The 13,674-nt window shown below is 43.4% G+C and overlaps 1 protein-coding gene across 4 annotated transcripts in view; it reads left to right on the top strand.

The window, feature by feature from the left end:
* The window catches only part of RNF220 (ring finger protein 220), a 218,107-nt gene that overhangs the window by 166,035 nt on the left and 38,398 nt on the right, over positions 1–13,674 (top strand). For 2 of the 4 annotated variants that reach the window (XM_085067768.1, XM_085067769.1), the window contains 2 exons: positions 3,240–3,361; positions 4,386–4,518. In XM_085067768.1, coding sequence (XP_084923894.1) covers positions 3,240–3,361; positions 4,386–4,518 — 255 coding nt within the window. The remainder of the gene's footprint in view (positions 1–3,239; positions 3,362–4,385; positions 4,519–13,674) is intronic. The other 2 variants (XM_085067770.1, XM_085067771.1) reach the window with 1 other exon arrangement.

The raw sequence follows: 13,674 nt of genomic DNA, 5'->3' as shown, positions 1-13,674 counted from the left end.
CCTTAGCCAGCACAGCACCTAGGTTAAGTCAGAGACCATAACGAGACCCTCAACCCTTGCAGAGGGTCCCAATTCTTGCTCACCTCCATGTGCTCCTTTCCCATTCATCTGCTGTGGTGACTTAAACTCCCCGAGTGTCTGATGGTTTTGTGTAATCTGAAGGAGAACATGCACTTGCAGCAGGAGCAGCGTGTAGGGTAATGTACATCTTTAAAAGTGAGGCCTTGGAGGTGCTGTAAGCCCTCTGATAGCCTAATAATAATTATTAATGCTAATAAAAATTAGTGAACCCATCACCTCCTGGCAGAAGGTTGTAATAATAACTATGGAGTCTTTGTTCAGTGAGAGGTAAGAATGGGTCAGGTTTGTGCAAAAAGCTCCTTCCCTGAGTTCTGTCCTCTTTGTACATCCAGTTCTCAACTGGCTGCATTTTTATCTTCCTGAATTACGGGAGGGAATGACTTTTTCTTTTTTTTCCCTTCTCGCATGCTCCTGCGACAGGAGCAAGAGGGAGAGGGATTAGTGAGCTAATTAGAAATGATCGCATCTATCAACACTAATTAGCAATCCCGCGGTCTCACTTGCGTGTTCTTTTGAGCTGCTCCCCTTCGGGACAGCACCACAATCAGCCCCTGCCTTTGGGGCCGCTCCGTCCCTGCCGCGCTGATTGGAAGTGATGGCCGGGCTGCGTGTGTCGGGCAGGGACAGCGCCGCTCGGATGTGCTTTCCAGGCTGCTCCCTTTCCACTCCTTCTGTCACCAGGGGCACCCTTGGCCTCCATGGGCACAGCGCTGCCGCTGCTAATGACCACAGAATGAAAATGGCAGGGGGATTTGCTTTCAACACCTCTTTTCTCCGGTGGCTTTTTCACTTGTGGCGCCGCAACTCAAGCAAGGGGCTGCTTCTCTGTGGAGCTAAATGAGCCGAGATATGGGCTGGGTCTGGTGTAGAGCTGGAGCAGAGTAAGGTTCTGTTCCCAGCTCTGCACTAACATTTCAACAGCAGATCACGTGCTTGTTCTGGCAAAATGGTCCAAAGAATTTATCAGTAGAAGACCTAAAATAAGTTGTCTTTCTTTTGTCACTTCTGCAGTGCATGGACTGGAGGATGGCAGTAAAAAACCCTAAAAGTACTAATAAATTCACCAGGCAGACTGCTTTAACTGAATTGTTTGGCCATGGGGAGTCCTACCAGAATAATTAAACTGTTCCTTTCCTTCGTTTCCCTGTTAAAAACATGATGAGGTGAGAAAAATTTGTGTCTGCAATCAGGTTAGAGAAGGCTTTGTTTCTGTTTCTCTCCAGTCAGTTGGGTGTTTGCTGAAGAATGCTGAAGTTGTCTCTAATTCCAGCCTCCTTCCCTGTTTCATGCTGGCTCTACAGTGCTAGTGAGGCAAGGAAGGAGTATCCTAAACTTACAGGAAAGAGCTGTGCTGGAGGATATAGGTATGCACTAAACCAGAACTTCAGAAGTCGCTTGTGCACTAAAGTACAAACCAGAAAGAGCATGGCGTAACTCTGCCTGAAAGAGAGGGTTGTGGAGCTGTCAGTGTGGTGTACCTGACACAACAGAGGGCCGTGGAGCTTCAGCAAATAAAATTTAGACAAACGATGAAAGCTCTGTGTGTTAACTTGAGAATATGTGTTGTTCAAAGTGGCAGCTATCACAAACATTCTTGTTTTGGTCTCAAGTTGCTGTCTCTTATTCTAGGAATGTCACATTTATAGAATCCTTTCCAAGATGTGAGGAGTGGAGATTTATTTTTCAGGGAGTTTTCCCACATAGATATCTCAGGGAGGAAAAACAATGCCCAGGGAATAATTTGAAGCTGGGTGCTGGAGCATGAGGGAGTATAGGGGATGATGAATACTCCTAGTTCCAGACTGTGGGAAAGTATATCCTAACCCAGAGAGTCCTGAGTCCAGGGAAGCCAACAAAAAAGTCTTGAAAGAGGCCTTGCAGGTGTGTGTTGATGTGTTCAGCTGAAATGTTATAATTCACTTGATGTGTGTGCTCTAAACTGATGCACTTCAGAAAACAATTGACAGAAACTTTCCTGAACACTGATCCTTCTTATCCTGGCATTCCAGCAGCTTTCTATGACTCGTTGGCTGCAGGGAGCTGTTGATCCCACAGTGTTCAGGCATGAAGGCTTTCAGAGCATGCTGCAGTGCCCACAATGTCAGTAACGATTTCTGGCTAACGCAGCTTTTTGGTGGTGTCATCTCTCATTATCACATGGGCTTTCCTTGGGCTTTTTCTTGTCTTTCATTCAGAATTTTGACCTTCCTTATTAATTAAACAGTGACTTTCCTGCAGCCAGTGATTGAGTTATTCAGTAATACCTGCCTAAAGCCATCATAATAAAAGACAGAAGTTCTTTTTAATGCAAATGATTTGGTTCCAGATGTTTTGATCACATTAAACGATGGCTCAAATTAACCAGCTATTGGATTAAGCAACAGGCTACCTTGGCTGCTTTTTCTAATTAGCATGATTCCTAGCATGTTTGTTTTCCAGAGCATGCCCTCAGGAAGGCAGTGTAGCCCCCAGTTTTCATGAAATAAAAACAGTAGAGAGCCAGAAGCTATCTAGCATGGGTGCTGCGTTTTTCACAGCAAACGTCTTTCCTTTCTATAAATGTTACCTGCTACCATGATGGTGCTCTGACTTGTTTGTGCTGTTCTGGGAAGGAATTTTTCAGCGTGTAGAGGAGGCTCTGTGGTTCTGGAAGTGATTGTTAAATACCTTGTCCAAGGCTATCAGGTGCTGCATCATCCTTTTACATTCTAAGCAAGTTTGTGTAGAGGGAATAGATGTGTTACTGGAAGGGCCTCAGACTTAAAAGGCAAAATCCAAAACAGGATCCAGTGGCTTGATCACTCAACTTTGAAAACAATTTCAGGTTTCCAAGGGAAAGGTTTTAACCATTTTAATAACTTATCATGGGATGTGCAGCAGGTATTCCCTATCCTAGTTGTTAAATTGTGAATAGCTGCCTCTTTGGAATCAGAGTGCTCAGCTACAAGTTACAGATCTCCTCTGAAAAGCACCAAGTAACAGTTTCTGTATTGTTTATAGAGGTCAGAATTGGGAGTTGCAATGGGATTTTCTGGTGTGAAATCTGACCATTTCTGCCAAAGGTTTATTAGTTGGACCTGAGCAAATAAAGACTGAATCTACAAACTTGACATGTCTTCTGTTTTTGTTTGTTTTCTTTCCCTGGTTTCTGCATGCAGCTCGGATTGGAAAAATGAAACGGAGGAAGCAAGACGAAGGGCAGGTATGTCCCCTCTGCAGCCGACCTCTGTCAGGATCCGAGGAGGAGATGAGTAGGCATGTGGAACAATGCCTTGCAAAGGTAGAGGCGCAGCAGGATCACCAGCTGCCATTCCCTTCTCCCTACTCCCAGCTTTGTCTGCAGTTGACCTAATGTGGGGCAAAAACTAACATTGCTGAGCTTGCAGGCAATGCTAACTGTCTCCCTAAGATCTGTAGTCACTTCTCTTTGCCTGGGAGGATTGGTTCTTCTGGATTTTTCTGCTGTGTTGCATTAGTAACTTTTTTACTTCATACACCCTTTCGCTCTTACAGAAGTCTAAGTTGTAGATTGTAAAGATGGAGCTGTTGAAGTTTATGAAGTCTTTTGTAGGACTTCAAGGATCCTGTATAGCACCAGAAGAAGAGTTCTTTCTGATCTGTGCCTTTGGCAACATTAGAATTATTGTTTGTTGGGTTCTACTGTAACAGACCGGGATTTGTAAAAGTTGCATGACTGTCTTACTCCAGGAAGTGCATTTAAGCAGAACCATTCTCTTGCTGTTCATCCCAAAGACAGCAAGGAAGAAAGAAAAACAAGCCCTGGGGGAAGGGAGAGAGTTGTGTTGTAGGGCTTTTTGTTCATGTTTCTCAGAAAGAAGCTTCAGTAGAGGACTTGTTGCCTCAAGAGGTGCATATTGTAGAGAGAGGTGTATTTTGATCAGTATGCCCCAGAAATACGTTACAGGAGAACACTCGTTCTAGGGTTTAAAGGAATCTGTGGTATGTATGTTCCTCTGTGATAGAGGAATTTTGCATGCAAGGCAGGAGAATGCATGTTGAAATGAACACCAGCATTGTTGTAGGAACCAGACCTTAAATTTCCTTGTGTAAAAATACGAAACTTGCAACTTGTTTTGATCTTAGGGTTGTTAAGTTCTTCCAGCACCTATTTATTTCTAGTTTAGGTCAGTAGGAGCAGAGGTGGGAATAGAGCCTGTTGTACATTCTATTCTTAGCTGTCCTGGAAGCAGTCCAGCTTTTCCTCCCCATCCCACCATGACTTATGAACCCCAAAGAGCTATTTCATGCATCTCAACACTCTGCCCCTGCTTTACCCCACGCAGAGAGAAGGTTCATGCATGACTGAGGATGACTCTGTGGACATCGAGAACGAGAACGGCAACCGCTTTGAAGAGTACGAGTGGTGTGGGCAGAAGAGGATACGGGCTACTACTCTCCTGGAGGGAGGATTTCGAGGTGCGCCAGTGTTTTGGGGGCATTTGTAAACCATTCTGCTGTGGAAGTTGATAATTACCTATCTTTAGAGGGAGGGACATGGGAATTTCCCTTCCACAAAAAGGCAGAACCATCAGCCTTTGCCAGAAAGTAAAGTGATTTCAGTTTTTTGTCCCTCTTGAGTGATGAGAGTCAAAATTTGTGCAAATCTTGGACAAAGCATGGGGTTATTTCTTTCTCAAGAAATGTGGCTGAAGAGGGAATATGTAGATCATTTGAGGAAAATAGCATTTTATATCTCTCACGTAGTAAGAAATACATGGAAATATGTGAAGAGAGGGAAATAGAAATGAAATTGTAAAAATTCCCAGCCTGGAGTGACGAAAGCTGGTGTATCAGCCTCTGGTGATGTATTGGAGGTGACAGCTAAGTCGCTTTAGCACCTGCATAAAATATTAAAGGGCCAGTTGTGCATTTATCACTCCATCCCTTTTAAGGTTGATAAATGAGAATCCAGGAACCTGCTCTACACCTCCAGCACTGCAAGCCCTTAGGGCTCTCAGACAAACACATTTTATTTTTCCTCCTCTTGCTCCTTCCCCAGTGACGGGGAAATCAGTTACCAAGGAGAGAGTGAGTTATGGCAAAATTTGACCTCTCGTGAGCTTTATTGGTGAATGTAATTTTAGCTAGAAACCTGGCCCCTTTCTTACATTCAGCCCTTTGGCCTCGAAGAGGAGGATTTACTAAACTGTTCGTTGGCATGAACCTCAGGCACTCACAAGAGACTCTCGCAAGCAATCCACGTAGCGCATGCTTAATGAGAGGAGGAATGCTTGCTCCCTTCGTTCAATAAAGAGGATGGGATGTGATCTCTTCCTATATCAGCCTGGATTTTAATTTAAAAAGGGGAAGGGCTACTGCATAAGGGAGTTGGACTTAAAAGCTAGCCGTGTGCTCAGCTAAAACCAGGCACTCCTGATCTGCTCTTGCCTTCCTCTGAAATTAAATTGTAGCTGGGTTATAGCAGAACAGATGATCAGGAGCACAAAGTTGAAGAAGCAGCTTCTTTGGGCTTTAAAGGACACCCAGTCAAGGTCACACTGTTGCATCCTCCTGTGTCAGTAGCCTGACTTTTTTTGTGACTGCATGCAGAGTTGTGTCTGTGCATGATTCCAGGTAGAGGCCTGATGACACTATCCAGGATCTTAGATTCTTTTTATGTAGTATAGACACTACAGTCTGTACCGGGGAGGCATGGGATGTCTATGTACCTCTGTTGTTGTCACTGTTAGTCCTGATTAGAAAAAGCTGTTCCGTTAATTTCTTCCCCTTTTGTGCATGAGTGGTTTCTTCCTTCACCCCCACCAAACACCTGTGTTTGAGGAGAGCACAATCTTCCACTTCCTTTGGTGTGGACATCATGCTGTCTTCACCTGGTTAATGTTCCCAGTTGTTTTTGAGTTAACTCACTGAAGTGTGATCTGAACCTTCCATATTGCTTTAGTCATATGGAGATCTTCTTTCAAATGCAGCTCAGCTGGACAAAATGCATGTAATTCACGTAGTTAGGCTGGGTAAATATAAAGTACTGGCTTTTTGTTGCATTTTGTTCATTATTTTAAGGAATTTTCAAATGTGTTAGCTGTTAATACGTAGATCACTTGCTTTCCTCCACTAGAACTTAGGTTTTAGCATCAGTTCTGTAACTTCTGCAAATGGCTACACACACACGAACAGATACTTCTGCAGTTCATTCATACTTAAAGATGGCCTTGCTTCTGTCAGGCAGTATGAGGTCTCTCTCTTCTTTCCTTTTTGAGACCTTTGTGACACCTTCAAGAATTACGTGGACATATCCAGGAAAAGATTGGAAGTCCAGGAGAAAAGCAGAATACAACACATACAGTTCTAAAACCCTCTGTAATCACCCTGCTGACAAGGCTTTTGGGTTAGACTCCTTCCCTTCATGGTGCTGGATGAAAGCTGTCTGTAGATCAGCTCCCAATGTATGTACAGATGCTCCCTGTAGCATTTGTAGTGGGAAACATCATCCCTGTGCAGCTTTTTGTGGCAGAGCCATTCCTAAAGAAGGGACTCCTGATACCTGAGCAGTTGACGGGTCTCTAGCACCTGGCCTTCCTCCTCTGGAACACACCTCTGCTGACAGCTGGATTCAACAGCTGCCATGATTCTCTAGACAAGTCTCTTCTTCCCTAAAGAGGGGAATTTTTTCCTACCAGCTTCCTACCCAGTACTTTGGGATAACCAGACAATATGAACAGGGTACCTACCTACTCTGTGCAAGAAGTTGTTGTGAAATTTGGAAAGCTGAAGCAAAGCTGGAGTGATCTCCCATAGGTGGCTGATTGCATTTATTTTTAATTAAGTTGCACTTTTTCATGCTCTCTTTTGTGACTCTCCTATTGTCTCTGACTGCTGGCATTCACTGGTCTCCATCACTCACTTGCTATGGGCACTCTCAGGTAACCTTAAGGTGACTGTCTTTCTTCTTTTGCTGCCAGTGTTGGCTCTTGCCAGACAGAATTCTTAATTTACAGCCCTGAAGCACAGCACAACGTTTTGTAGATGCTTTCTAATGCTTAAAACTGCTTTGTCTGGAGTTGGCAAGGCCCTCGTTAACCCCCGTCACCTGAGGCTTTGCATTTGGCTCTGTTCCCTTTGCTGAGAAGTAGCAGTGATGTGGAAATCAAAGGTCTTTTATAATGCCAGACAGCCTTTGCCAGGCTACAGGGATGTCACCAGTGTCTAAAGAGATGACATGGGGAAATACATAAAACCGGAGGGGAAAATAGATGGCCATGTGTCTCATTAATTTCAGTTTTAATGGTGCGTTGCTTTGAGGAGATGTCACAGCTGGGCGAAGGGAGAGCAGGACACTGGGGCTAGTGTGTGTTGTACATAAGTTCATTGGGCAGCATTACAGCAGTGACTCAAACTTAACACACATCCTGTCTTCTTTTTATCAGTTTTGGTTAGTGGACAAGGTTCATATCACTCTCAACATGAGGAAAATTCTTTACCAATTATATGGAAAATCCTGACAGATTCGCAGTTGGAGTACGGTTGAGAGACCTTGGGGTTTTTCTTCTTAAAAACAGGAACATCAGGCAAATGAACAACCTTGTTTGGATTGTCTGGAAGATGGTCTAAAACCTGGGAGCAATCACAGGCTGAAACTCTCACTTGTAAAGTTCCCAGGATGACACCTTCCTGCTTCCAGATCACTTGCAGGGAGAACTTGCTTTTCTAACCAGAGGGGCTGTCTTAGAAGCAGGAAATCCTTTGTCTTCTCTCTTGGTGTTACAGCTGCAAACCCCCAGTCAGGTCTAGTGCAGCAGAGCCAAAGCACACCTGCTTGGCTGCCACAGCTTGGCATACCTGAGGCAGCAGCTGGAAAGAGCAGGCTGTGGAAGCAAGTAGGAATATGACAGAAGTGAGAAGTGCAAGGATCAGTGCGTTATCTCTGAAGCTGTTGGGTTTGTTGAAGGATTTCAGTCAGGAAATGTTTAGTATTTCTAGCTGTCCTCCTGGCTTCTTAAAGCATAATTTCCTGTCACTCAATTTGCTTTCCAAAACTGGAAGGATGCAGGGTGTAAATTAAGATTATTGGCAATTATATAGTGTTTGGAACCACTTTGTTTCAGCAGAGGTCCTGCTTGAAGTAAAGGTTTTTCGGGGAGTTTGTGGTTCTGTTTGGGGGTAGGTGCATAAGAATACCAGCATGAAATACCAAGTTCTGTTTAAATCAAGCTTGTACTTCAAAGTGAAAAACTATACTGATAAAATAATCAAACATTCCCCTGCCTCAGTACAGTGTCACAAGACTAAAATTTCTCTTGAAATACCTGAACATTCAGCAACTATCTCTCCCCACGTCTCTGAATCATCCCTCTCAGAAGCTCTTCGTTGCACAGGATTATTTCATGCTATCTTTAATGAGTTTCTGTGTTTAGGATGCCAACAAGGCTTCGCGAGTGAAAGTGTCAAGTGGCTTCCTCTCTGTTGTGGGGTTTGTTGGGTTTTTTTAATGCGCAACATATTTGCAGCAATTCTTCTATTCCAGTCCAGAATGGATCCACATTACCCTCAGTGTTTACACTGTAAGGTTATCCCTTTAAAGAATTCCTGAGGGAAGTTCAAAAGGTTTTTTTTTCTTTGAAAGATTCGGTGTCTCTTTTTGTGTGTATGTTTCTTACTTGAAAGAAGGGAAGGGAGGGGGGGAAGTGGAAAAAAAGTGCTTTATCTGAAAAGAATCACATCAGCTTCACACTGATAGAAGCTGCTGTCATCTCTTAAACGGCTTAGCACAGTCAAAAGGCAAGAGGACTTAAAACAGTGTCTTACACAGGGATCGATGGGTGGAACACATAACTCGTAACTGCAAAAAAAAAAAGCAGCTCGGGGGGAGAGATAACGGTAATGATTGCATTGAGGGAAGCTTGAGGGAGGCTTGTTCTTTGTAACACAGCTTCAAAGGTGTCTGGACTGGTGCCTAAGCAAACTGTCCTGTGAAGTTGCTGCCTCTGTAGGTCTAGGGAAGGCGGGGGTGTGGGGGATGCTTGCACCCTTCTGTTTCTTAACAGATGGGACAAAGATTAGTAAATGCCAGGTTAGCAGCTCCCTTCTGCTGCCTCGGATTTGAGGAGAGGATTTTGTCACTTGGTCTCTTTCTGTCCGTTCTGGGAGGCAGCTTCTCCTGGAGAGGGGAAGGAGGAGAGCATGGCTGGGGCGGCTGGGGAGCTGGGTGTGGGGCGGGATGTCAGTTTATCGATCGCACCTCAGTCAGGAGAGCTGCGGGCGCAGTGCTCTGAGCACGAGCGGCAGCGTGCTTAATGTGATTGAAAGGCAGTTAAAATGGCGGTGACCTTTTCAGGGGGAATTAGATTGCCTGCCAAGAGTGGTTAGAGGGAGTGATAACGCCAGCTTGAGGAAGCTGTCCAGTCTGCTTCAAAGGGAGAGAGACAGGGAAAGCAAGCTGGCAGCAAGTACCATTTAAAGCACGAACCGTGCGGTCTGATAGAACAGAGATTGCTGTCCTCTTTAGATATGAAAGAATTGAAGAATCATAGCTAAGTTCTCTCCACCTGCCCTGTCCTCCTCGCCTCCAGCTCCCCCACCAAAAAGCCTTCTTCTAGGTGCAGTAGCAAGCTAGTCACCACTGCTCTTTTGGGTTTCTTTTGCTTCAATAGATCAGTTGCATCAAAAATAACACAGAAGAGAGAAAGACTTTGAAAATTTTGAAATGGCAAGCAGGGCATTTTCAGGGAAGGATACTTTCTAAGAAAGATCAACATGACAACGATCTGTCTGATAGATTGTGATACTCTTGAAGAAGGAGAAACACACAGGGATTACTTAACTCTGAAGTTTCTCTTTATTTTTCTGGTATTTCTTTTTATTTCTCCATGCTGCCCTCCTCCCGGGCTAGCAAAGGGCTTGGATCTGTTAATGTCTTACCAAGGGAAAAGAACAATAAGCGTATGCATAGAGAGACTTGGTAAAGCCTTTATAAACTGTAACAAACTACAGTTATTCTTGGGTGTCCATTTGCATTGGATATCATGTCATGTACAATTAGGGCAGCTGCCTGGAAAGTGGGACTGTATTAAAATGTTTAAAAGTTTCTAGCAAATGGTTGCAGTCCTCCCACTGTCAACTTTCTATCGCCACAGAATCAAGATATGCTTTAGTTTGAGCAGCAAGTGTTGTTGGCCAACCTTCATCTGGTGTAGGTTAGTTGTCCCAGAAAAAGCATTGGAGCAGTAGCTGTATGCTCTTCCAGTTTGTTCTCCTAAATCCATGCAACATTAGAATAATTTATCACATGTGAGGTCCTGGCCTCAGAATCTAAATAGATACTTTTTAGTTCTCCTACCTCAACAGCAGGTTTTTGAGGTTACAGTGACTTTTTGGGTCTGGTAACTACCTGGCAGAAAGCTCCAAACAGAGAATGAAAATTCTCTTGTGTGCCTCTGTGCAATTTCATGAAAATGGAATTCTACAACAAAACTCTTGAAATCTGTGTTTGACTTGTGGAAACTGAAGCATGGAGAAGTATCTTCTCTATTGTTAAATAGTGTTAAAAAACTATTTCTAGTGTTAAAAAGATACTAGCAGAGCTGGTGACAAACCTTAAAAGTCTTGCTTTAGAATCTCGCCAAGTAGCCAGCTGTGGCCTCTTTTTCAGGTAAAATATGATGAGACATTCAGGAAAGCTCCGAGAGGCAAGGAGAGTTTCCTTTTTTCCATGTCAGGAGATTCAGGCTGCATTTAAGGTTATACTGGTAAGAGGGTATAAACTGATCTACTCAAATGCAAGCAAAAGCATTTGAGCTGAACAGTGAATGTGTAACTTCTCCTAAGAGACTGTGTGGGAAATGGAAGATGTCACTGGCATATTTACACCTTTTGGAATAGTGGTCTAGTAACTAGAATCATCTTTGCTATTGCTGTGTAGATGAGAAAGAATTCATTCACTTTACCCTGGCAGGCTAAAGCAAACTTCAGCTTGGATGCAAGAGCAGTCTGTGATAAGAGTATAGGGAATCTTTGCTGTAATGAAATTCTTAATCTTCCTCTCATTTAGCAAGAGCTCAATTCAGTGCATTTCTCTGTCACGTTTCCAGTGTCAGCATCCCTCTCTAAGGTGAATGTGTCTGTACATCTGAACATCCTTCCCAGCTTCTCAGTCTTTGAATTCTAACCTTCCTGTGTTTGGGTTGCTACCTTCTGCTGGTCACTTCTACCTGGTGTAAGCTTCCAGGTGGGCAAGATGTATAGATTTCATGTTTCTCAAGTGCTCATTCTGTGCCTTATGCCCCTTATAGAGGTCTGCTGAGCCTGAGAGCACTTGTATCCTTTACCTCAGCACTTGTGTAAAAGTGGTAATCCTGGTAATCCCTCTATTGCTGAGGCATGGTAATTTGGACTGGTCTGATGGAGTAGCCCAACCACTCCTTAATGTTTGCACCTCTCTCCTTTGAGAGCATGTACTTGCCCATAAGGTAATACTTGACCTAAAAATGCTAACAAAATCTGTTTGCATAGTGTTAGATAGAATAATGACATGGGCTGTGCATGATTCTTTCTCTGTAGTTTGTGTCTGCTTATAGAATTTGAAGGATGCTGTGGTTAATAAATGTTTCCTAAGTGTTGTCCTGTATATTCATATGTTTACTCTAGTGAGCAAGAAAAACAAATAAGCATAGCATGTGATTTAAAAAGAGAAAAACTCTTATCTTACATACAGAAGCCAGCATGGTCTGCCATGTAATTGATGCCCAATGTCATGCATATTTGAATTTCACATAGTGCTTCAAGGAACAGCATTTTCTTCAGTTTGGAACACAAGTAATCAATGGGACTTGACAAAGTGAAAATCATTTTAACTGGGGAAAAAAACAGATTGGTGAGGATAGCCATTAAAATTTCTCATTGTACAATTTTGTTAACTTGAATGCATACAAAAATCTAAGAATCTAATTTTTATGCTCAAGCTGCCAGAATGCATTAGTTGAAAGGAGCACAACCAACTAAACCTTGGTGGTTGATTTATGTAACACAAACAGCTACTCTAACCAGGAAAAGATTTTCCATAGGAAGAAGTGCAAGTCTCTCCATTTTACAGTATTATGTATCATATTTGGGGGATGAAAAGGGATGTCTCTCACTCCCTTCCTGGAGGAAAGAGGGGGAACAGAAAATGCAGTTGTAACCCCATGAAAATTAGAAACTGAGTAAGGGAGCAGGTAGAGCACCTGAAACTACCCAATTTTTTGAAGTAGACTGGGTTTCAAGTTGACAGTTCCTTTAAATTTCAGTTTTTGTAGATATCAGACATTGGTTGCTCTGCAGTCCAGTTTTCTAGTGGTCTGTCAGCTGTGGTTTTGAAAATACCAGGCCTTAAGATAGTAATCTGATAAATTTTTAATTTTTTTCCCTCAAGCGTCTGCAGTTTTGCTAGAACTGCAACCTACTTCTTGGACACTGAGGTCAAACTTGAGCCTTAAGCACACAATAGTTGATTGACGTGATTTTAATAGCATTTTAGAATACAGTTGTTAAGTCAGGGGCAGTGAGATGTTTCTAAAGGAAAAAGGGAGCACAGGTCTCAATGGCTCTAAACAGCTCCTGTCTCCGCGTGTCGTCTCCTACACACGGCGGTGAAACGCATTATCGAGTAGTGCCCGGAAAGTGGCTAACTGCGTTTGACACACGCCAACTCCCTGCCTCCACACTGGATAATTGCATTGTCAACTGTTCAGCAAAGTGGCAGGTGACACTGCAGCCGGATTGATTGTCCTACTATGGAGGCTCCCTAGACTGTCAGCCACCCAATCGATAGAGTTTACACAAGACACTGTGACTGCATCTGTAACTAATTTCAGTTTGAACCTCGCAAGATGTGGCTGTTCCTGTTTCCTGGCGTCTCTTCTTTGCTTGCATCTTCTCCCTGGACGAGGAAGTTGTTTTTCCACTGAAAGCCCACTTTTATTTCTTGTTTTGGAGCTAGAAGTGAAGAAATCAATGGTGTGTTTTGTGGTTTCAGAGTTGAGGGCATTACAGCACATGGCTAACTAGCAGCTCCAGTTTTGCAATCAATAGACTGATCAATTGATTAAATTAGCACTGATTTTTCTTTCTTCTTTCCAACGTAGAAAAGAATTAGTTTGGGAGGAAGAGCACATGTATTTGGCCTATGAAATTCAGCCCTTGGTTTTTCCAGTCCTTGGTTGCCTTTCCCCCATGAATACAATCTCTGTGCTCATCATTATTTAAAGCAAACTGCATCAAGCCACGCTGCTGGCAGCAGCCCGATGTAAGCCAGGGTGTCACTTTCAGCTGTTCACCAGCCTTGCTGCTTCATGCTCGGCTGCCTTAGAAAAGTCATCCTCCAAGCTCTGCTGTGCTGCTTTATTATTGGCAAAGTTGCGACATTCCTGTGATCCCTGTCAGTGGTGCTTATTGATCCAGTGATGTGAATCTGCTTAGTGATTCAAGATTACTTTAATTCTCCCTCTTCCTTTTTTGTTTGTTTCCACCCTCTCCCCAGGGAACAAAAGCTTTCAGATCCACCTTTCCCTAACTGTGGAAAACGAGCTGTAGCTGCAAAGACCATGGCTGTTGCTGCTGCTTTTGTACTTCAGCTCTGCG

This window comes from Lichenostomus cassidix, chromosome 8 (genome assembly GCF_008360975.1).
Source record: "Lichenostomus cassidix isolate B80296 chromosome 8, HeHo_3.0, whole genome shotgun sequence".
Lineage (NCBI taxonomy): Eukaryota > Metazoa > Chordata > Aves > Passeriformes > Meliphagidae > Lichenostomus > Lichenostomus cassidix.
The sequence above is the reverse complement of the archived record's forward strand: the minus strand, read 5'-3'. Positions and strand labels throughout refer to the sequence as shown.